Source organism: Culex pipiens, chromosome 3 (genome assembly GCF_016801865.2).
Source record: "Culex pipiens pallens isolate TS chromosome 3, TS_CPP_V2, whole genome shotgun sequence".
NCBI lineage: Eukaryota > Metazoa > Arthropoda > Insecta > Diptera > Culicidae > Culex > Culex pipiens.
Window position 1 is genome coordinate 29469412 of NC_068939.1, and position 22373 is coordinate 29491784.

The following is a 22373-nucleotide window of genomic DNA, read 5'->3' on the forward strand; positions in this document are numbered from 1 at the left end:
AATGAACCAATGTTTTCTTCACATTATTTAGGCTAAAAACAACACGTTTTCAACTGGCAACAAGCATAACATTACTTTAAACGTAAATGCCTACTAGAACAAGCTGAGTGCCGTTAGGAAGAGCTCTTAGTGCCGATGCATGTCTGGTTATGACAACTATGTTATGGAATCAATTTTTTTAATTTAGTGGCTGTGAAACTGTGCGTAGAACGTGCATTTTTTCCAGGTTATAAATACTTTTTAAATCCCGGAAATTCCCGGAATATTCTTTAAATGTTCATAAAAACATATTTGTATACATTTATAAAGTTTTTAACTGCATCAAATCATAAAATTTGTTGATTACAGTTAACTTGTGATAATCTAGACTAGGACTAGGACAGTTGTTTTTAGAAAGTTTAAAGCATATTCAACTACTTTCACAATCAAAGCTTAAATTCCAGAAGAATATTTTTTTTGTGTTTCGGGGAAAATGGAACAAAAAATAAAAAAATCTCGGTATTCGCGAGTTCCCGTTTTGGAAAAATTATCAAAGAATCTACATTTTTGTAAATGTATAAGTTAAAATCTTATTTGACAAAGTATAAATTTGTAAAACAAAAGACCAAATTTTAAAAGAAAAATAAATAAAATAACAAAAAAAAACTAATTAAGCATAGCATTGGTGCTACTTCATATAAAATAACAAAAATTTTTTTTTAGTAAAAACTAATTCTTGAAATGTGCATAAATCCATTGACAATTCATTATTCAATCAAAAAGCAGTTTGAAAAAATATGTTGGCACTTGCTGCTCAAAGCGATCCAAAAAGTTAGAAATGCGACTTCAAGCATCTGTATCTTTTAATCGATTTGGAGATGACGGAAGTATTTCTAGGTTAATTTCCTATATGTTTTTCCAAATTCAAAATTCAACCAATGCCGTAGGATTTTTTCAATGTAATTTGTCAAATTTATCTTTAAATTTTTGAAATTATTTTTCTTGTATAAATTTTTTTTTGCGAAAAAAAAACTATATGGAATCCATTTTGAATCTCCCTTGTTGGATATCCTTCTAGAAATTCTTCCTTCTTGCTTCCAATTAAAGCAAGAAGCTGATTATATTTACGCTAGATAAAGCTGATAGAAGTTGAAATTCCGTAAAAAAAACCCCTTGTCAAATATTTTTAGTTTTAGTTGAAAATCGATATTAAAAGGAGAGTATACATTAAAAAATAAAAGTTTTGATAACGAATGATTTTCCGACTTCCGAATCTGTGTTGACATACATAAAAACTAAACACGACTATTCTAAATTCAGCACTTCAGACCAAGCACAACCTTTCCACTATGTCACAGTTATTATTGCCCTTTCCGCCAGACTTTTCCCACAACCTAAAGAGTAAAGCCAGCGTCCTTCCGATCACAAAATGTCTAACATGTTTTCAATTGTTGTTTGATTTCGTTTCGAGCTGAGCTGGAACGCTCAAATTAAATTTAAAGCAAAAGTTTATTTTGCTCGGTACCCTTCTTTTCTTTTTTTGCTTTTGCAGACGCTCTGCGCTGAAAAAGACGCTTCGAAACTATTTGTCATACGAAGGTGGTCTCCTGAGGTGGGACGAATGTTAGGTTAAAAGCTGGTATTTTTGAATCTTGAGAAAATGGCAATTTTCCTTTTTCCCAAAAGTTTAAATTTTGATTTAGGGTCTGTTTGTGGCATGTCTTTTTTTCTTGAGCTAGAAAGTATGGTGACCTCAATTCAGAGACCAAAGAGAAACAACTCGTAACTCGGTTTGCATCCTGATGAAGATCATCATCTTTGCTGTGGGTGGTGGTGAAGGTCTCCTTCTCAGATGCGCAAGATGGCACATTCAAGGATATTCGTGCTGAGCATGCATTAGATGTTGCTGTTTCCAAGGGGGAAATTCAAGACCATGTGAGGGTGACACAGCTTTTCGGGTTGATTTAGTTTGAAATCCGTTTCGTTTTCAAACTTTGTTTGACCAATGTGAAGTCCAGAAATTTCGGGGAGAGATTATTTTATTTCTTTGTAAATTCATAAACATTTTGCAAAATCAAAAACTTTATTAGAACCACCCTATCGTTACACTAGAATCCCATGGTCGTTTCTGGGACACGCCAAATCATCCAACTCTTATCAAACGAAGCAATGTGCAACAGTGGCAAAGCAATTGCAATCAACGAAGATTGTGGAAGCTTTCCATCGAGCAATGCTTTCCGTTAAGACTTGAGAAATGCTCCCATTCGAGGACGAGCTGCTTATACTTGTACCAAAGCGTTGATCACGGAGCTTACGTCGAGACAGCTGCAGCTGATTGGTTGAGAAGAATTCCACTTTCCTTAGATTGAATCACTTTACTGAAACCAACACAAAAAAAAAACTATTCACATCCTCGAAATTCGTTTGCTTTTTCTCTCTTTTCATATAAATCAAAAAACGACACTACCTTTTGGCCCAACAAAAAAACACAACAAAAATCAATCAAACAAACCCTTTCCGCAGATGACTTTGTGACCGTGCGGTACAAAACACGTCGAGGTGATAAATCCATTGTCCAAATTTTACTGATAAAAAACCCGATTTCATACTCATGCAAGCTTTCGCAAATTTAACAAAACAGAACATAACTGCATTTTACATAACATTTAACTGCTTTTTCTGCTGTAAATATTTTGCTTCAAAATAGATGTCTAGGACAAAAAAACTGTTCTTACGTTTACTTATCAATTAATCTTTGGGGAAATTCCTCATCTTAAAAGAAGCAACTTTGCATCATTAGTTTTTTATAACAGGTTTCCATACATTTTTGGTGGCTGTTCATACAAAATGGGTATGTAAATGTATGAAATTTTGAATCTTGAGAAGAGATTTTCTGATTGAACTGGTTTCTTGGACAATGTTGTAGAATATGATATGGACTTTTCGGAAAAATATTCCACAGAAAAAATTTCCGAAATTTTTGTTTAACTATTTTCCCTATTACTAAAATTCGTATCTTTTAATTTTCGTAATTTTTTCACATATTTTAGGGGACTAGAAGACTTCTTCAGAGCCAAAGTGCGTGATGGAGCCAAATCTGAACTAGAAGATATGTTTTTTTTTAAATAATGTAATATTTTTTATATATACAGCAAACCTAGAGTTATAAAAAAACATTTTTGAAAGCTTAATTGAATTGGCAAACAAAAGTACGAATTTGTTGTGAAAAACTGTACCGTATTATGTTATCGTTTCTTACGTATAAAGTTTCGATTTTTTTTCTTTTTTTTTGTGTCAATTTAAGGTAATTCTCTACCAACTCACACGAAATCGGGAAAAGTTGCCCCGACCCCTCTTCGATTTACGTGAAACTTTGTCCTAAGGGGTATCTTTTGTCCCTGATCACGAATCCGAGGTCCGTTTTTTGATATCTCGTGACGGATGGTCGGTACGACCCCTTCCATTTTTGAACATGCGTAACTCGACTGTTTCGTAAAATCGCGATAACTCGTGATGTTTATAAGCAAACCCCTTATGTCTAAATATCAAAATTTTTGTAATTGTCTGCTCTACAACTTTGTAGAACATTGTTACACTCTAAAAAATAACCCTGCAAAGTTAGAAAAAACACGAAATTTTAAAATGAAAAATTTTGTTCTAAATGATAAGATGACCCTTCTGGGTCAATGTAGATTCGAAAAGTACATTAAATTTCCCATAAAATGACATGTTCCAAAAAATTTTACAGTCGAGTAACGGAAAATGGGAGAATTTTTAAATCTTTTTTAGTGTTTTTTTCGATGAAAAATACGTTTTTTCGGAATTCTGAGTACGCCATCAAATCGGGCGTCTAATTTTACATAAAAGTCCCTTTGACACCAAATTTCTATCTCATCACCGTTTCAGGCTGCAAATTATTGAAAAATACCTATTTTTTCGCATGTTCAAAAATGGAAGGGGTCGTACCGCCCCTCCGTCACGAGATATCAAAAAACGGACCTCGGATTCGTAATCAGGGACAAAAGATACCCCTTAGAACAAAGTTTCACGCAAATCGAAGAGGGGTCGGGGCAACTGCTGTGTGTTGGCGGAGAATTACCCAAATATATTTCTTGAAAAACGGCACAACCAAAAAAAAAATTAAATTCTCAGAAAATTTTCAACTTTGAAAATTTGCCGATTAGTTTCTACTACAGCCTCACAAGAATCCGAAACGATGAGAATGATTTTTTATTCCAATTGTCGCCTAATTTGCCTGTAATTTTCAACTGACGATTTCTCGGAAACTATTGGTCTAATTTTATATGTTAAAAGATCAACTTTTACGAAATTTTCTGATTTTTTCAACAAAATATTTAAAAAAAATGATTTGGTCTAAACAATGAAGTTAGGAAAATTATCTATTTGTAAAACTTTTCAATAGCAAAAAAAATGATATTATTTTTATTGAAATTATTAGAAAATTTCACAAAAGTATCATTTTTCAACATAAAAAAAAAACCAATAGTTTCGAGATATCGTCAGTTGAAAATTACAAGCTTACAAGGTGAAACTTAGAAAAATGCTGATGCTGTAACTTAGAAAGTAATTGCCAAATTTTCAAAGCTCCAGGGAGAAATTTCCCTAGCTGAAAATTTGTTTATTGTTTTTTTACTTTAAAGAATTATTTTTCAAATGCAAACTAAGAAAATAAAACGATTTTTTTAACCTTAAATTTTAACAATAAAATTTCGATGTACTTATATATTGAATTTTGCTTTCAAACATGGTTTTTAATAATTTGTTTGTCCAGTTTTTTTTATTTTTTTTTCCAAAAAACATGTTTTTTCCAAAAATTAATATCTCCTCAAACTAATTTTACAGCATCACGCACTATGACTAAGAAGAAACCCTTTAAGTCCCTGAAAGCATATTAAAAAAATCAAAAATTAAAAATATTGTTTATTGGGAATTATTTTTTTTAGTAACAAAAGTTAAATAAAAATCCGTTTTTTCGTAAACCCATTTTTTCCGAAACGTCCTAATCATAACCTACAACTTTGCCAAAAACATCAAATTGATCAGAAAATCCCTAACGATTCAAACGATTCAAATTCTGATTTAAAAAAAAAGTAATATCACAAAATAACTTTAAAAAAATGAAAAACAAGTTCAAGATTATCAAAAAAAATCCCATTTTTTTATAGATTTGATCTTTAAATAAAAATCAATCATTGACATCAAATCAATCTTTTTCGTTTAGATTTATATCAAATTTTACTTATTCCCATAAAATTCCCGTAATCCATCATATTTCTGCCAAAGCACCTTCTACAATCAAACAAATTGCACTCAATCAGTGCTTCAATTTCATCCCCTTAATGCGATGCAGATTGCTGCACTTTTGCCCCGTTCGTCCCACCCTTTCTCTTCTTACCCTTGCCCTTTCAAGATTATCAGATTCAATTTCCGCCCTCCATCCTGACTTGACCGAGGCGAGATTCTGCGAAGCGATACCTCGTCTGAGCTGCAAAATCGGCGGAAGTAGTGAATCTAATTACTCGCTTCCGGCGACAATCCGCCGCTGAACCCGCAAGATCCGATTGGGAGTCGCGTCTCCCGGATCGATTTCTAATTGCTTAACCGCGCCAGTGTGGCCAGTCTGGGTCTGGAAAAGCTGCTCCTCATTAAAACAAGAGGATAATGGCGGAAACAGGATCGGTATAACCTGCTTATACGCTTAACGAAATTTAACAACAATTTAGTTAATATGTCTACAAGTTTTTTAAAGAAATCTAAAATGAAAGATTTTTAGATAAATGCGTATCCGAATTCTTGGAAGACAAATTTAACAATTTTACGAAGTTACCCAAATTTGTATTATTCTAAGTAAGCGTGTACAATGTTTCGCTCGAGTGACGTTTCGAAGACAGTTCCGGATGTTCGGAAGAAGATGCACAGATTCAATCACGAATTTGCTCTAATTTTCCGCTTTTCCAACCCTGAAGAGGCCCCGATTGACAATACCCCGAGAGCTTTGATTGCCTCTCATAGCTGAAGTCACGACGGCAAAATCGGATTTTCCCTCTGGCTCTCTACCTGAGAGGATGAAGGAAAATTGAATTGCTCTAGAAGTGCGGCAGCTCTTCCCAGCAAACAAACTCAAGAACCAGATGCAATTTGTGTGCGCGATTTTACTCACTCGTGCAGAAGAACCAACGATTCTCTCGAGGGGAATCTGCTTTGGTGGTTGACTTTGGTGACAAGAGTAACAAATCCGGAAGCTTTATTTTTGATAAACCACTTTTTCTGACATAATAAAAAAAAGAACAATAACAAAAACAAATTAATCCTAACCTAAAAGTTAAACTGAAACATTTACAAAACCACACTCTCAAAAATTGCATGCCATCTGTGTTTGTGCACTCACACCTATTCACCCCGCAAAACTTACACTTTTCAGGCTGTGTCTGCATGAAGCGGTGACGGAATCTCGGAATGCTCCCCACCACTATCAACCAAACTATTCTAACCTCTTTCCCACCCTCTACCCAAAAAAAACCTCCTTCCAGGCAACTTCCCGTACAAATCCAGCGGCGGCTACCAGTCGGAACCGGAACCGAACTACGACTCGGACTACACGATCAAGTACAGCACCCTCGACCGGAGACGAACCCCGACGGCACTCAACCCGAACAGTTACTCCAGGTGGGGATGACCCTCTTCCACAGTTTGACGGCTGTCAAAAGATTGACAATTTGATTGTTTTCGTTGTAGATTCAACACCCTCCAGGGATCGGCCATCAAGTCCGGCTCGACGCAGTACCGGAACCAGCCGGGAAGGATCGAGAACTACACTCCGGGCAGGTCGTCAGTCTCGGAGAAGGAATCGAAGGAGGTAATTGGGGGTTGAATTGAATATTTTTTTCATTAAATAATTTAAGCATTGAAAACATACTCTTAAGATGATTGTCTTGTTAAAAATTTAATTGCTTATTATATCACTTTTTTTTTTAATAAAGATATAATATGATGGCAAAAAAGTATGTTGTCAAAACATGTTGTAGCAAATGCACCAATAAAATAGTCATGAATAAACTTCTTTGAGTGCATGGATGATGCTGCACAGTGCACAAACAGTGAATTTACCCTACACTGAAATAAAAAAAAGTACAAAATTCCTTTATTCTAGGATTTTTGCCTGTTTTCCTTATTTAGTAATTCGAATACCCAATTACTAAATAGGAATAAAGGATTTTGGCAGTTTTTTTTTATTTCAGTGTAATATCGCAAATATTTCTTAAAAAGTGATTTTTCCTAACATTTCTATTTAATTTTTCAAATATAAAAAAAATATTTCGCTATTTTGTTGCTCTTTTTTAATAATTTTGCATTTATTAAAAGGGAGTATCGTAAAAGACGAGGCAATAATCGGAGCACAGATAATCAGATAAAAATCTCTTTTTAAATCAAAAAATTAACGGTCTATTTAAATAATACTCACCCCAGCAGCTGGAATTCACCACATCTCAACTCATTAACACGCCTTGTTTATGTTCTCAACTAGATGACTCTGTAGAAGAATTGTTGTTATTATTTGGAACTGTCAATGATTGACGTATTTTTGTCTGTGATAAAAATAATGAAACTGAATTTCAAATTTCAACCTCAATTCAATTTATTTAAAAAAAGGAAAATTGAAAACGCTTTTTGATACAGCTACTGCCAAATATTTTTTAAATAATGATCAAATCATATAATTTGTTTACTAAAGATTTACGTTTTCTTCCAATCTGTGGACCAAAATTTAAAAAAGTGATTAAAAATTTAAAACACTCTAAAGCGATTTCAACAAGTTTTACCAAATTTTTTAAAGTATTTTTTACGTTTTCTCCCTGGTTATTTTGAACTTTTTTGAATAAACCAGCATTGGCCTATTAATCATTTTATTTCTGTATATGAATAATTAATAGTAGTACCAAAATGATTATTTGTTTCCAAAATATACAATTAAATTAATTCCATTTGAAAGGATAAAAAAATACATTTTAAAATGGCTCAAAGTTTATCAGGAGGTTTCTTGGCTTAAAAAAACACTCTTTTTAATTTTTTGTATTTTTTATATGTTTTAGAGGACATCAAATGCCTACTTTTCAAAAATGTCCAGGTTGTGCAAAAAATCTTTTACCGAGTTATACATTTTTTGATCAATACTGATTTTTTTTCAAAAAATCGAAATATTGGTAGCAAAAATTTTCAACTTCATTTTTCGATGTAAAATCAAATTTGCAATCAAAAAGTACTTTAGTGAAATGTTGATAAAGTGCACCGTTTCAGTTATAGCCGTTTTCAGGTAATTTAAAAAAATAGTCGCAATTTTTAATTTTTTTAAATTAGTGCACTGCCCCTGATCGCATAAATGTCCCATATGCATTTTCATTGTTTTTGAGTTATTGATGCAGTTTTGTTCAGAATCGCGAGATCTTTCAGAAAAGCCTATAACATCCAGTACTTTGTTCTAGAAATCAGGAGGAAATCCTTTTTTTTGTGAAAACTTAACACGTAACCTTATGTGTGGGACAAACTTAAGTTCAAATGCGTTTTTCTCAGCTTGCTGTTTTTGCATATGGGACATTTATGCGAACATGGGCAGTGCACATGTTTGTTTTGAAAAAAATATGTTTAAACATTCGTGAAATTTTCCGATCTTTTCGAAAACAATATTTTCAAAAAAAATTAATCAAGACTAACATTTAAAAAGGTCCAAACATTCAATATTACGCCCTTTTGAAATGTTTGTCTTGGTTTAATTTTTTGAAAATTTCACGAATGTTTCATATTTTAACATTAAAAATCGGACCATCAGTTGCTGAGATATCGACATTAGAAAATGGTGGGTTGTTTGGGTGAGACTTAGAAAACATCAATTTTCCTGTTTTTAAACACATGCATGGCAATATCTCAGCAACTAAGGATCGTATCAACAAAGTTCAAAAAAGCAAAATATAGAGAACTTTTTCAGCTTTTCAAAAATATTTTTTTTAAAGTAAGCAAACATGTGCACTAATTTTAAGAATTGAAAAACTGCGACTATTTTCAAAAAAATCACCTAAAAATGGATTTAACTTGAAAACGGCGCACTTTATCAAAATTTCACTTAAGGACTTTTTGATTGCAAATTTAATTTTACATCAAAAAATGAAGTTGAAAATTTTTTGTGACCGATGTTTCGATTTTTTGAAAAAAATCAGTATTGATTAAAAAAATCATAACTTGGTTAAAGATTTTTTGCACAACCTGGAAATTTCTGAAAAGTTGGCAAAATAAAAATAGTGTTTTTTTGCAAATCAAGTTTTAGTGACAAAAAGTTAAATAAAAAATCACCTATTTTTTTACCGTGTATCATTTTTTTTTCAGTGTAGTCCATTTCCATATCTACAACTTTGCCGAAGACACCAAATTGATCAAAAGATACAGATTTTTGAATTTTCATACATCATTTTTGTATGGACAGCTGCCAAATTTGTATGGAAAATTATATGGACAAACTAATGATGCAAAATGGCTTCTTTGGGCAAACCGAAGGCACCAAAAAAGTTTCAGTCGGATTAAAAAATACAAAAATAAAAATTCCTAAAAAAAGATCGATTTCGTAGAGAATTGCTCTACTGCCCATGATCGCATAAATGTCCCATATGCATTTTCATCACTTTTGAGTTATTGATGCAGTTTGGTTCAAAATCGTGTGCTCTTTCAAAAGAGCCTATAACATCCAGTACTTTGTTCTAGAAATCAGGAGGAAATCCAGTTTTTTCGTGAAAATTTAACACGTAGCCTTATGTATGGGACAAACTTCAAATGCGTTTTTCTCAGCTTGCTGTTTTTGCATATGGGACATTTATGTGAACATGGGCAGTCTACTAAATTTTGAAAAGGCCAACAATACGCCCGTTGGAAATGTTAATCATGAGATTAAAAACTTTTGGTAAATTTTCAGATATTTTCAATGAAAATTATTTTCTTTTTTTCAACAATCAATTATTTATGCCCTTGTGAATTATATGGTTTGATTGAAACAAAAAAAAATAATTGTTGTTCCCCATACAGCAATCAATTTTCTTATGCATACATCATTCTGATCTAAAATATAAAAAAAAAACAATTTCCGAACTAAAATTTAATATCAATACTAACATTAAAAAAGGGCATAACATTCAACATTACGCCCGTCTAAAATGTTAGTCTTAAATTTAACACCTTCTGTTAAATTTTCTGCTCTTTTCAATAAATGTAATTTGCATTTTATTTAATAAATCGCAATTATCAGCAAGATTATCAGCCTTTTTGAAATTTTCGATCGTGAAATGTTTTTGTATTTTTTTCTGGCGAACAGAAAATCTACAGTAGTTTTCCTTTTTGACATAAAAAATGGAACAAATTAGATGCCAATAAATATTCAGTTTTCTCAGAAGTTCAAAAATATTTGTTGCTGAGGTACTTTATTTTTAAATTACAAATAATTACACTTTTCTTTTAAAAAATACTCAAAAATTCCTGTAATTTAAAAAAAACTGTACATTTTATTTACAGTACATGTTTTTAGTAATTTTGGATGCCAAATTTGTTTTTGCCTCTAAAATTAAAATTAATTTTCTATATTTTCCGGAAATCTTAATTTTTTTCAAAAAAACTCATAACTATTTCCAGATTTTTTACAATCATGAATTTTAGCGCTAAAGATGCCTTTTCCATGCTCATTTTTAGGCAAAATTTTCATTGACCTAAACATAGTTTAAATTATTTTTATGAATAATTATAAACTGTGCCAAAAAAAGCTTTGATTTAAAAATTATGTTGAACATTTAAAAAAAACCCAAAACACCTTATGTTGTTATTTTTAACATCTACAGTCCAGACTCGATTGTCCGAACGCATTGGCAAAATTTCACTTCGGATAATGGAATCACGAAAACATTTTTTTTTTCGTTGTCATATTTTTAATTGTTGAGCTTTAGTATGACCCCTAAACTACTCTAAAGTGATTAAGAATGTTTAAATCCAAGATGGCGGCCAAAATGGCGGTGACGGAATATAAAAAAAAAACTTTTTTTTTATTAAATGGCCAATCAACCATTCAAATTTGACTAAAATGGGGTCGCAGAACTCGATTTTGATGTTATAAGTGAGAAAAAAACCGAAAACATTTTTTTTTGTTCGTGATTCGATTATTCGAAGCCCCATACAAACCTTCGGATAATCGAACTTCGGATAATCGAAACTTCGGATAATCGAAGCTTCGGATAATCGAGTCTGGACTGTATTGACTATGATTAAACGTTTCGATGCATTAAATTGTACATATAATGAAGATTTCATCGATAAAGATTTCAATCATTTGAAAGCAGAGAGAGAAGGGTGTGGGAGGCCTCATTAAAGATCCATAATCACCGCACCGAAACAGATTTATGACCCCGCTGTCAAACGTTAATTGACATAATCTTCTTAATTATCTCAACGACCAGCGGCTTCTTTTACAACCACTGTCGCACCACCACCACCACCTCCTTTGAAATTTGAAACGCTATTGGCCACCACAAAATAATCAGCTCTCGTGTCATAAATCAACCCATTATTGTAAATAGTCACGGTTGGTTTCAATTGGTGAAACTCACAAATCACTCCACTTTTCACGGGTGCAATTTCGGTGGTCATAATTAATGGTAATGTTTCTTTTGACAGCTGTCAAATTGTGGGAAATTTCTTAAAATATATGACAAAGTTGATTTGTAGCCATTTCAACAAGCTAGAATGTCTTTGTAATCACAGGAGATTTCCACATAAATTCATTGAATTCACTCAATTCTCCATGTAAATCATCGTTGCTGCACCTTGTTCTACACACTCCTTGGGGACGGCAATATCTCACCGGTTGACACGCCGCCACAATACAGCGCAGATTATTAACGTCGCAAAAATGCAAATTTCCTGCCCAATTCCGGCTCATTGTGCCGGGAACATGCCATTTGTGCCACCGTGCTACCACCCCCACTAGATGGCGCTGTCCCGTAACACAACATCTGTTGTCGCCATTCGGGCGCTTATGAATTATTTATTAGACTAATTGCAGGCGTTTATCGCCGTCCCCGTTGTTCTGCCGCCAGAGGGCAAACCGTTAATCTGTCATCCGTCTTCGTCTTGGCCTCCCCTCTATTCGGGTGGCGATTTCAATCTTGTCCCAACACCGATAAATCACCCCTAACATGCACACAAGCACACACAACGACACAAGAATCCTAATAACCGCCGCTCGCGAAATCGCGCAATAATTAATTGTGTTTCAGAAGATGCACCACGCCTGCACATATGCAATCTGCCACTTACCCGTACCACCGTTTCGCCTGTAAATATGCAACGCGCAGTGTGCAACTCTCTACGGATTCGCTGTCTTCGTCTTTGTCAGTTATAATTGCTTAATGCGTATTATCTCTCTCTTTCTCTCTTTTTTCTTCTCTTTTCTTCCACCTTCGCAACGAAACGAAATTAATTCCGTGCACTTGCACGTGCACCGCCGCGCCACCAAACCACGTGCAAAAAAAAACTCACCGCAAAATAAAACAATAAAAAAGTGGTGGGACGAAGTAATGGATATTTTCAACGGGGTACGATATCATGTTGAGCATATTTTTCGTTGTGACTCTCTATCTCTGTGTCTATTTCCTCCCCGTGATCATCCCTACCCGAAAGTAGTTTGTTTTGCTTGAAATTTGAAACCATGTTGCTGTTCGTGGAAAGAAACGGAAGTTTTGTCGAACCAGTAACTAACCCCAGTCCCTCTTAATCACTCACTAATTTAATTTATGCTCTACTAATAGTCAGTTTTTGTACAGTGTAACAACAGGTGGAAAAAAGGGTTAAATTTCCAGCTGAAAACTAAACTTCCAACTTATCAACTATTAACCATGCTCTAATGGCTTGCTTTCTTACAATACCAAACTTACCCCCATCCGCAACCCCTTAATGTAGCGCTGAGTGCTTTCAACCTGGTGGACTTTCCAAACTCTGACAACTAAGTGCAACGCTGCACTTTAGTTTGTCTAATTATTTATTCAGTCGAGTAAAACATTCTTGGCGAGTAATTTTTTGACGCGAGTTGAAAGTCAAGAAAAAGGTTGTATTTTTTAGTTTCAGTTTATTTGACACTAAAATTAAAATTTGAGTCGTGTGGACATAATTTTATTCTTGGGATCACATAGAAAAGGCTTCCCCGAAACCATTGCAATCGACAGAATTGAATTCAAATGCAATTCAGGCTTCTGACATTCATGACATGACACAAAATCGAACAAATTTAAAAAAAAAGCCATGCGTCTCCATCAAAATATAAATATGAGCCCTAAACATAAACATGGAAAAAGGAACATCTCGTCTCTTTGTATTCACAATAAATTTGGAGACCATATCAACGCTGTCGGGCACGTCATTATTTGACGTTCCGAGAAAAACGCGTTTTTAATGTTTGACCTTAAATAAACAAAAACGAAAGCACGCAATGTAAACAATAACAAACACGTTTTGCTTGGTTGATCATTCAGTGCATTGTCCTGAATTTTGGTTGAATTTGGTTGCTGGAGTCCCGAGTTATAATTACAAATGTTTTTTCGGTAGTCGAGATCGTACTTGTGTCAAACGCGTTCTGATCTGAAATTCCTTTGCCCTTTGTCGCACTTACATCAATTTTCAGGCTGTGTCAAGATAGCACGACAAGATTGAAACTTCTTTCATATGAAAAGTGACAAAAATACATTGAGTTTTTTTTTTTGGGTTTTTATTGAATATCTAACATTGAAATCGAATTTTGAGGATCTGTAAAGGTCAAAAGGTGAGGCATTGTGAGCTGCACAATATTGCGTACTAAAATCAAATTTGGCCTAAAGTGCACGTGCGACAAGTTAGCACGACAGCAGTGTCTTTCGGCAACAAACCTTACTCGACAAACTTAACCGCAGAATTCGCAATCGCAAAAGCCGCATAACTCACTCGCTCTAATCAGACAGTTGATACAAATAAATTAAACCGCCACCGGGAAATCACATCAGAACAGAACGTGCGCCTAAAGGAAGTCGACCAAACTGGCGTGGCGCCTGCAAGTGGACCTCATCATATGCTACGAAGCGAAAATCCAATTTATGATTCATTTGTCACTCGAATTGCCATAAATCTGTCCGAGGGGCAAACCAATGGCACGCCCAAATTGCCTACATTCAGGCATTCGCCGCGCCGCCAAAACATTCATTAGCCTAAATGGAAAAGAGATCAAAATCTCCTCCGTTGGCGATTGATTCTATTCAGTCATTCAGCCAGATAGATTGCTTTTCCTTTCCTTCCACTTTCCCCGAAATGAGCCTTTTCAATCCCCCCGAAAATGGACGTCTGTTTTTCTTTTCCAAGTTCCCAACAGTGGTAATCCCCTCCCGAGTCGAATAACTTCCTAATCAATCACTTGGGCCAATATTTCCGATGGGGGAGAAAGAAACTGACCGGAAATGGAAGTCGAAATGTCTAATCTGGTTTAACTTGTGTACTTTCTTTCATGCTTTCGCTTTCGTTCTTTTCTATATCTCGATCCAACAACAACAAAAAAAAACAAATTCATTCACCAAACCAACGCGAATCACCCAATTCACAATCTCGCATGATCTACATCTCTAACGACAACGAAAACATCATCAACAACAATCTGGCAACACTGTAACTCTCCTCCTTCTGCGCACTCTGACCTGGTGGGGTGTTTGGTATGTAGTGGCTAGACGAGCACTCCTCCGTGCCCCTTTTCTGCATTGTGTTTGCTCGTGAAGTGCAAAAGTTTGTAAGTGTGTGCATTTATGTTAACTTTGCTAACAAAATCAACCCACGCTTCAAAAATACACCACAAAACAAGACAACACTTGTTTGGCTTTTCACTTGACACTCAAACCTCTAGAACCGGCGGACTAGCAACACTCTGGTTTTATTCGATTTGTTTGGGCAGATTTTATCTCAATGCTTCGTATTCTTAACACAAATCTCTTGGGTTTCCCACAATACTAATCTTCGACACACCACATACTTTACCCTCAATGCTTTACAGTATACGCTAAACACCTGCCACTGTTCAAGACTTGTGTCATACACAACCCAAAAACTATGTTTTCCTGTAGACCTACTTACTTCAACCTTGTTCTATACGTGGTTGTGGATATTATAAGAAGGAAAAACAATCGTAAAATGTTCTAATAAATTTATTTACATTTCAATTTCTTCAAACACAGCAAATAGAACAACAGAAACTCAGCAATAGCAAAACATACACCGAGGGAAATTTGTCCAGGTGAGTTCAATTGATCCAATTCAGAAAAATAGAAACTTATGCTTACATTTTTTGCTCACAATAATAACTGTAAGCAAGCCACTTACCAATATTTTGAAATACAGTGAACAAAATTCTAATTATTTATAATATAAATTTTAAAAAATAACTGAACTTCAATTTTCAAGCCTATCTTTCTTAATTTTTGACCAAAAATATCATAAGATACTTATTACATTATTACAGTTATGCTTCTTTTACAATTTAGCTTAACATCAATTTTATGTTTATTTTGCTTCTTTAAGTTTTACGTCAAGCAAAACAATGTAAATCCAGAGTTGTTTTTATTTTTGAATAGGTCTTATAAGCTATTGTCTTGAATTTGTTTATAGGACCTTTTCAAAAACTACTCTAGAAATGGACCAATGCTAACAATACGTCTATCCTGCTTATGGGGTTACATACATGTAGAAAATCACAAAATTTTATATTACAGAATATTTGTTAAATCCACTCAAAAGATGATTATTAAGCAATCCTGAAAGTTTCATGAAGATATTTCATGATTAAACTGAGTAAGAGATGATTTAAGCTCAAAATTTTGCCATGTGCAAAGCGGGCTGTCAAACTTTGTTGGCGTTTTTCTCTAAACCCCGAGTTGATTTACGGGTGCCACGATATCTCGAGATGGGATGGACCAAATTGGCTGAAATTTGAGGTGAAGACTCTCAAGATGTATCCCGTGTGCATGACGAAGCCCAATTTTTAAAATTTGATTTTTTTTTAAATAAACTTTTTGAAAATCGGGCTTCGTCATGCACACGGAATTGGTTTAACGAGTCTTCACCAAAATGTTTAGCCGATTTGGTCAGGCAGTGTTGAGATATCGTGGCACCCTTTTTTGAAACTGCTTACTTGAAATTGCTATAACTCGGCAACGATGAAAATGTATATTTGAATGCCATGAAAAAAGAATTAAAAAAAAGTCGAAGTGTGTGCTCATACTAACTTCTGACTTTTTTGCCGATATACATGTATGTAACCCCTTAAGTCAATTGTTGTTTACGTTTGGAACGTGTAGGATAGACTGTATTGTTTTCTTGTAATTTTTTTTAGCTTTCTCATATCTGTGGTCCAAAAAATCAAAATCTGTGACAAAATAAAATCTTCTATTTGATCAATAAATAAACGTCATACAAAAAACATTTGTAAAAATGGATTCAATAAATTCGATTTTTTTTCAATTTAAATAAACTTGCAGCAATATTTTTGCGTTCCCTGATTTTTTTTTTTAAAATCATTTGAATTCATGTTTAAAAAAAACATGTATATATAATATATGTTTAATTATTACAAGTAAATAAGTCAAAGTTGACTTGTAATAAGGTCAAATTCTCATTGGCAGGTTAAGAATTTGACCCTATTCCCATGCTATTTGTAGATTTTAACTACACATATGTGAACAAATTATTAAAAAAAAAATATTTTAAAATAAAAGCTTCAAACTTTAATTGAAAACATGATTCAAACCAACATTAAACTATTGCTGTCAAAAAAAAGACCAATTTATTTTAATTTTGAAATCTTTTAAATTTTTATGCAGAAATAATGTTATCAAACTATAAAAAATACCATCTGTCTCAAATTGATTTAAAGTTTAAAGTAAATTAAAGTAATTTGACTGCGAAAATCAAATTGAAATACTTTTAAATTCAGAGGATATTGTACTTTGTGCATGAACATGTTATTTAGTTGCTCTAAACAATTTTAAATTTATTTGAATTTAAAAAAAAAGCTTATTTAACATTTTCTATCAATTAAAAATAATTTGACCATAGTGCAATTCAAAGTCCTTAAATTTAAAAAAAAAATTCCAGTAATATTTTTACAAAGCAACACCATCCACATTTCAATTTTTTCATATCTGACCCCCCGTACCCATCTCCTTCCCCACCAGGGCCCTCAAGCAGGAGCACGGCGGCTACGACAGCGACACGACGCTGATCTTCCGCAAGAAGGAACCCCCGTCCAGCTCGGCGCTCAGCCCCATCGAGCAGAAGCAGTTCTACAAGAACATGCAGGCGGGCGGCGAAATACCCGTCCAAGGATTCCGCAAGCCGGCCCCGGAAAAGCCCAAAGGTGAGTGTTTCCTAATTCAAGAGTCGATGTTTCTCCTCTCTATTGGGGGGAGGAAAAAAACCCTTTTCAAAACGGGAAAATCCCTTCTGGTTGAGACCGCCTTTGAGCCGGACAGAGGGTTGTTCGGGAGCTACGTAGCTTTTGGGTTGGGTTGTTTCTCGAATTTATGATTTCACGTAACTTAAGCAAGAAGGGATTTCCTGTCCAAGTGGGTGTGGCTTAGTTCTGCCCACAACACACTTCTCTCACAATCACACTGGTTTTATTCTATACTATCCATAATACCCAGCAACTAAGGTGAAGGGGATTTACCTTTTCTACTGACACACAATTGCTATAATCTCCACTCGGGTCTTCTCGAGGGGAAAATCGATGATGCTCGATGCGCTCTATTCTATCGCTGCCCTGGATTAAATTCTATGCGATCCAATTCAAACCAACCCACATTTTATTGCTAATAATTCTACACGTAATAAACATTTCACGAACCGAACGGCTGCACAAATCGACTCGGTCGGTGGTTGTGGCATTCAATATTTGCCCTTTCTCACCGATGTCTGGTGTTCCGGAAATCCGGCAAGGACTGTATGCACCGAAAGGTCATAGATGCCTTTACAATGGAAATACTGCATACGGTCCTGCCCTCTGACACCAACACACGTCATGAATTTCCTGCAACTAATCCTCGATGTGCAGAGAAGATTATCGCCTGCAAGGTAGACTAACCGTAGTGCACGATTGCAACCATTCCCATTTAATAGCTATGATCGGTGTTGGTTAGTTTACAGCACCTAAGATTACAGCATGCACACCTTTCACATTCTAACCTCACACACCATAGATATTTTAGACAATAAACCCGATTGCTTGTACAGAAGATACATTCCGAGTATTTTCCACCCCGACACCGAGTGTTTTCTCGCACCTGCAACGTGTGTGAGTTCCAAATGCAGCAACAGCTAACCAACCAGCAACAACGAGTGAGTCACGCGATGCCAGTGCAATCAACTAGTACTACTACTTCTACAGGTTCAAGGTGGGACTTCACAGTTTTGGCACCAATCGTCACCCCAAATCTCCGAACCACCCCGAATTACCAAATATCGCGTCTATTCCCCACCAGATGGCGGCGACGCGGACCACGATGGAGATCACGTGCAGATCCAGGAAGTCTTACCAACCATGTCTACGAACCCGTTTTTGGTCCCGCCGCAGGAAATAACCTGCTATCCGATTACCAGCATCTCTCGTCCACTGGACATGTTTGGCCCCTTTCCACGCGAAGTCAAATCATTCGTTCCAGTAGCTCCACCGGCTCCACCAAATCGCAAGTCTTCCCGCAGTAACTCGACCCTCCGGATCATGTCGCAGATCAAGACCAAAAACTACGATCGGAAGACCGTTGTCGAGTCGAGCAGTTCCAACGTCGGAACTTCCGGAACCAAAACTCTTCGCAAGGTCGACCAGTACAGATCCAAGTCTGCGGGACCGGTTTTTGCCGCCACGACCTCGTACGTGGCGTCCTCTATCAAAGAGGAGAAGAACCTGGAGAACAGTACTCGTGTGGCAAAGCGTTACACATACCGGGCAAGCTCGAGCAGCCCCGTCCGAAAAGCCAGTCCCAGCCCGGTAGCCTTTGGTCGGGGCATTTCCAAGGAGCGTACCTTCGCCGAAGAGAAGAAACGCCTCGAGGAGAAGCTGCCTAAAGTTTGCCGGAAAGACGTTACTGTGTCCACTAGTATCTTGCGCAATCCGGATCTTAAATCTCCGCTAGAGGTCAAGAAAGCTCTCCGTAGCACCTTCCTACCGATGGTGATCGACAAGCCGGACAAGTTCTCAGCAGCCTCCCGAACTTTACGTCGCATCTCTTCCAACTTCAAGAGCGCCTCCAGCATCTACTCTTCCAAGCAAAGTCTCAGCAAGGCAAGCACCACTTCAGCACCCAAAAAAGATGACAAAGCCCTCAAAGTCACCGTCGCAATATCGTCCCGTGGAAAGGAACTCGTCCGTGCATCAACCACCCAAAAACCACAGAAAACAAAAGGCAAACTCTCCCCAACCATCACCATCAAGTCCAACATCCAAAAGGTCCAGAAAAGCCTCGGCCTCAGAGCCAAAACCCCCTCAACCCAAAGTCTGGCCCGCACAAATTCGACCTTCTCGATCGACTCGACCAACTCGAAACGCAAATCACGCGCCTCCTTCATCCCAGCAACGTTCACCTCGAAGAAACCATCCCAGGTGTCCGCACGCAGCAAATCCGAAACCACAAGAGCCATCAAGAAGCCAAAGAACTCCAACACTGCCGCACTGGTCGAGAGCTACAACGAACGCATCGTGCAGCAAAACGACCTCGTCCGGACGGACTCTTTTTTCCAGAATCTATTCCTGAGGAAGTCCTCACCCATCCCACCGGGCTCTTCCGGAGCCGATCCGCCTGCAGCGTCCACCGTAATCGAGAAGGCTCGCTTGTGGAACAGCTTATCGGCGAAATCCGAGCCCTCGTTGAAGCAACCGAACTACTATCTCACCCAGGCAAAACCCGTATCGTTATCGAAGTTCAAAACCATGGATACCGAATCCGGTGCATGCCGTAGTGGCAGCCCGGTCCGGGTCACCATCGGTGCCGGTGAGGTCATCGAGCAGGTCCAACGGTACGAATCCCTCATCCAGCTTACCGACGAGGAAGAAGAGTTTGGTGGCTTCATGCGAGGGCGCACGATGAAGATCGACTACAGCTATCACGAGCGTAGCAAGAGCGAGCCACCGGTGCAGACACTCATCCAGGAAGTGATCCACCATGAGAGTCCACGGACGCTTCTCGGTCGCAAATCCGTTGAATATTCCCAAACAACCAAACGCTCCTCCAGATCACCCTCATGCCGTCGCATCCAGCACCTGAAAGGCGAAGGAAACGTCAAGAACATCGTCCGTGCACGCAGCCTAAGCACCACCGATCGCAACGCCAGCCAATCGGGCGACGAACTAGTACGCAGCCACTCGCTGAACCTCACCAGCTACGAGCGTCACGTCCCAATCTGCCGACACCGACGCTCCGATCGCTTCCAAGACCTGAACGACTTTTACAGCAGCCTCGAGCGGCTGGCCCAACTGGAAAAGGCCACCTCGTCCACCGATCTGCGTCCTCGTCGTCGTGACGAGGAAATCATTGACTTTGATCTGTGGCGGAAGGTGCGCGATCACGAGAAAGCAGAACGCGAGATGAATCAGCTGCTGAACAAGCTGAAACAAGACCAGCGCGAGAAGGATCTGCTGTTCTTGCCGCACGATCCGGATGAAGTTCGCTGGAAGTACGATCTGGATGCGGGACTGAGGAACAAGGAGAAATCCGTTGATGACTTGAAGGGAGTTCTGAGTAAGAAGGTGCTCCACTTTGAAGAATTCACGAAGCGTGAGCTGGACACGCGCAAAGATCACTACAAGCCACTCTGGAGAGGATCGTCCGTAATGGATGTCGCTTCGCAGATGTTGGAACGATACAGTGAAGAAGGTGGGAAGAGGGATGAGTTCTTGTCGCTGGAAGCTGACAAGCGGTACGGAATCAGCAACAACTTGCTGAGTACGCTTTCAAGTGATCAGATGAAAAAGTTGAAGAGTCAACTCAGTGAGATTTACAGCAACAAGGAGGAGATGAAATCTAAGGAAGAGTACGTTATCAATGTGCCTGATGATAAGTTGCGCGCTAGTAGTACATTGAAGGTTCGTAGCAATTCTGTGCTGACAAAAGATCAAGTAAACGAAGCGCAGTTCAAGCCGATCTTGGAGAAAGGAAAGGTAGCGACAATTCAGAAAACGTTCGAACAGAAAAACACGCAGGAAGCGCTTTGTCAAGAATTGAAGAGCAAGATTCTTGAGAAGCATGCAAGTCATACGCTGCCGTGCATGAAGAAGAAGGAACGTCCGTCGATAATTCCACAGAAGGAAGAGTACTACTCGCTGGAAACGGACTATCGCAAGCTGCACGGAGGACACAACGTTGAGGAAGGAAGAGAAGAGGTGGTGATGCGAAAGTTCCGAACGCTGGACCGAGAGCGGCCACACTCGTACGGAGAAACGGAGAGCGTGTCTTCTGAGACATCAAACAGGACGGTAATATTCCGAAACTCAAGCGACGATGTCAAGAGCAAGATAAAGTACTTTGAAGAAAGACGCAAGGAGGACTTACCGGCTGTTACGGTATATCACGCAAGGGAATCGTCCACCGATGAAGATGATGCAGCAAAGATGGCTGAGGAACGTTCCGTTGAAGTGAGGACATCGCAGAAGACTTCACCGTTGCCAAACTCACAGTCGTTTACGGATTTTAAGGATTTGTTTGGAGAGAAGCCGGCGATCACGTGTTCGTACACGTACCAGGAGGGTGGAGGAAAGGCTTCAAAAAACTTCACGTTTCGTTCGCGTAGCTCAACTCCGGAATACGCGACGTGCATTCAGACCGGAGAAGTAAAAAAGATCAAGGACAAGTTCGAAAGCTTGGATGCAAACTTATGGAAGCAGAGCTCGGGCAATAACAGTCCTCGTCAGTATCAGAGTGATTCAGAGTTGAATCGACCGTTTGGAGAGCGTGAGATTGCTAAAGCGAATCGAAAGATTCGGGTGAGGCAGCACGAAATTGGGGATGTTACGAGGATGACACACAAGTACGAAATACAATCGACCAGAGCTCGCAGTAGAAAGCGCAAGGAGCGTGTTCATTCGCCGATTCCAAAAAACCCGCTGCGCAGGGATGACCGTTTTATGCCGCACATCAATGTCATCAGTAAGACGGCATCCCTGAAGCAGGAAATGAAGCGGGAACGTCCGACAAGCGGCGGCAGCGGAAGTGGTGCCGAGGTCGAGAAGATCAAAAGTAAGTTTGAAACGGCGGAGAATCTGTCAATACTGGGTAAGATGTACACTTCTGTTCCGG

General features: G+C 37.7%; 1 protein-coding gene across 13 annotated transcripts in view; it reads left to right on the plus strand.

Moving 5' to 3' along the window:
• LOC120425567 (sorbin and SH3 domain-containing protein 1) overlaps window positions 1-22373 on the plus strand; it is a 181632-nt gene that overhangs the window by 131085 nt on the left and 28174 nt on the right. For 5 of the 13 annotated variants that reach the window (XM_039590188.2, XM_039590195.2, XM_039590134.2 and 2 more), the window contains 7 exons: window positions 2503-2538; window positions 6531-6666; window positions 6736-6856; window positions 12585-12617; window positions 15267-15325; window positions 17262-17443; window positions 18567-22349. In XM_039590188.2, coding sequence (XP_039446122.1) covers window positions 2503-2538; window positions 6531-6666; window positions 6736-6856; window positions 12585-12617; window positions 15267-15325; window positions 17262-17443; window positions 18567-22349 — 4350 coding nt within the window. The remainder of the gene's footprint in view (window positions 1-2502; window positions 2539-6530; window positions 6667-6735; window positions 6857-12584; window positions 12618-15266; window positions 15326-17261; window positions 17444-18566; window positions 22350-22373) is intronic. The other 8 variants (XM_052710505.1, XM_039590166.2, XM_039590157.2 and 5 more) reach the window with 4 other exon arrangements.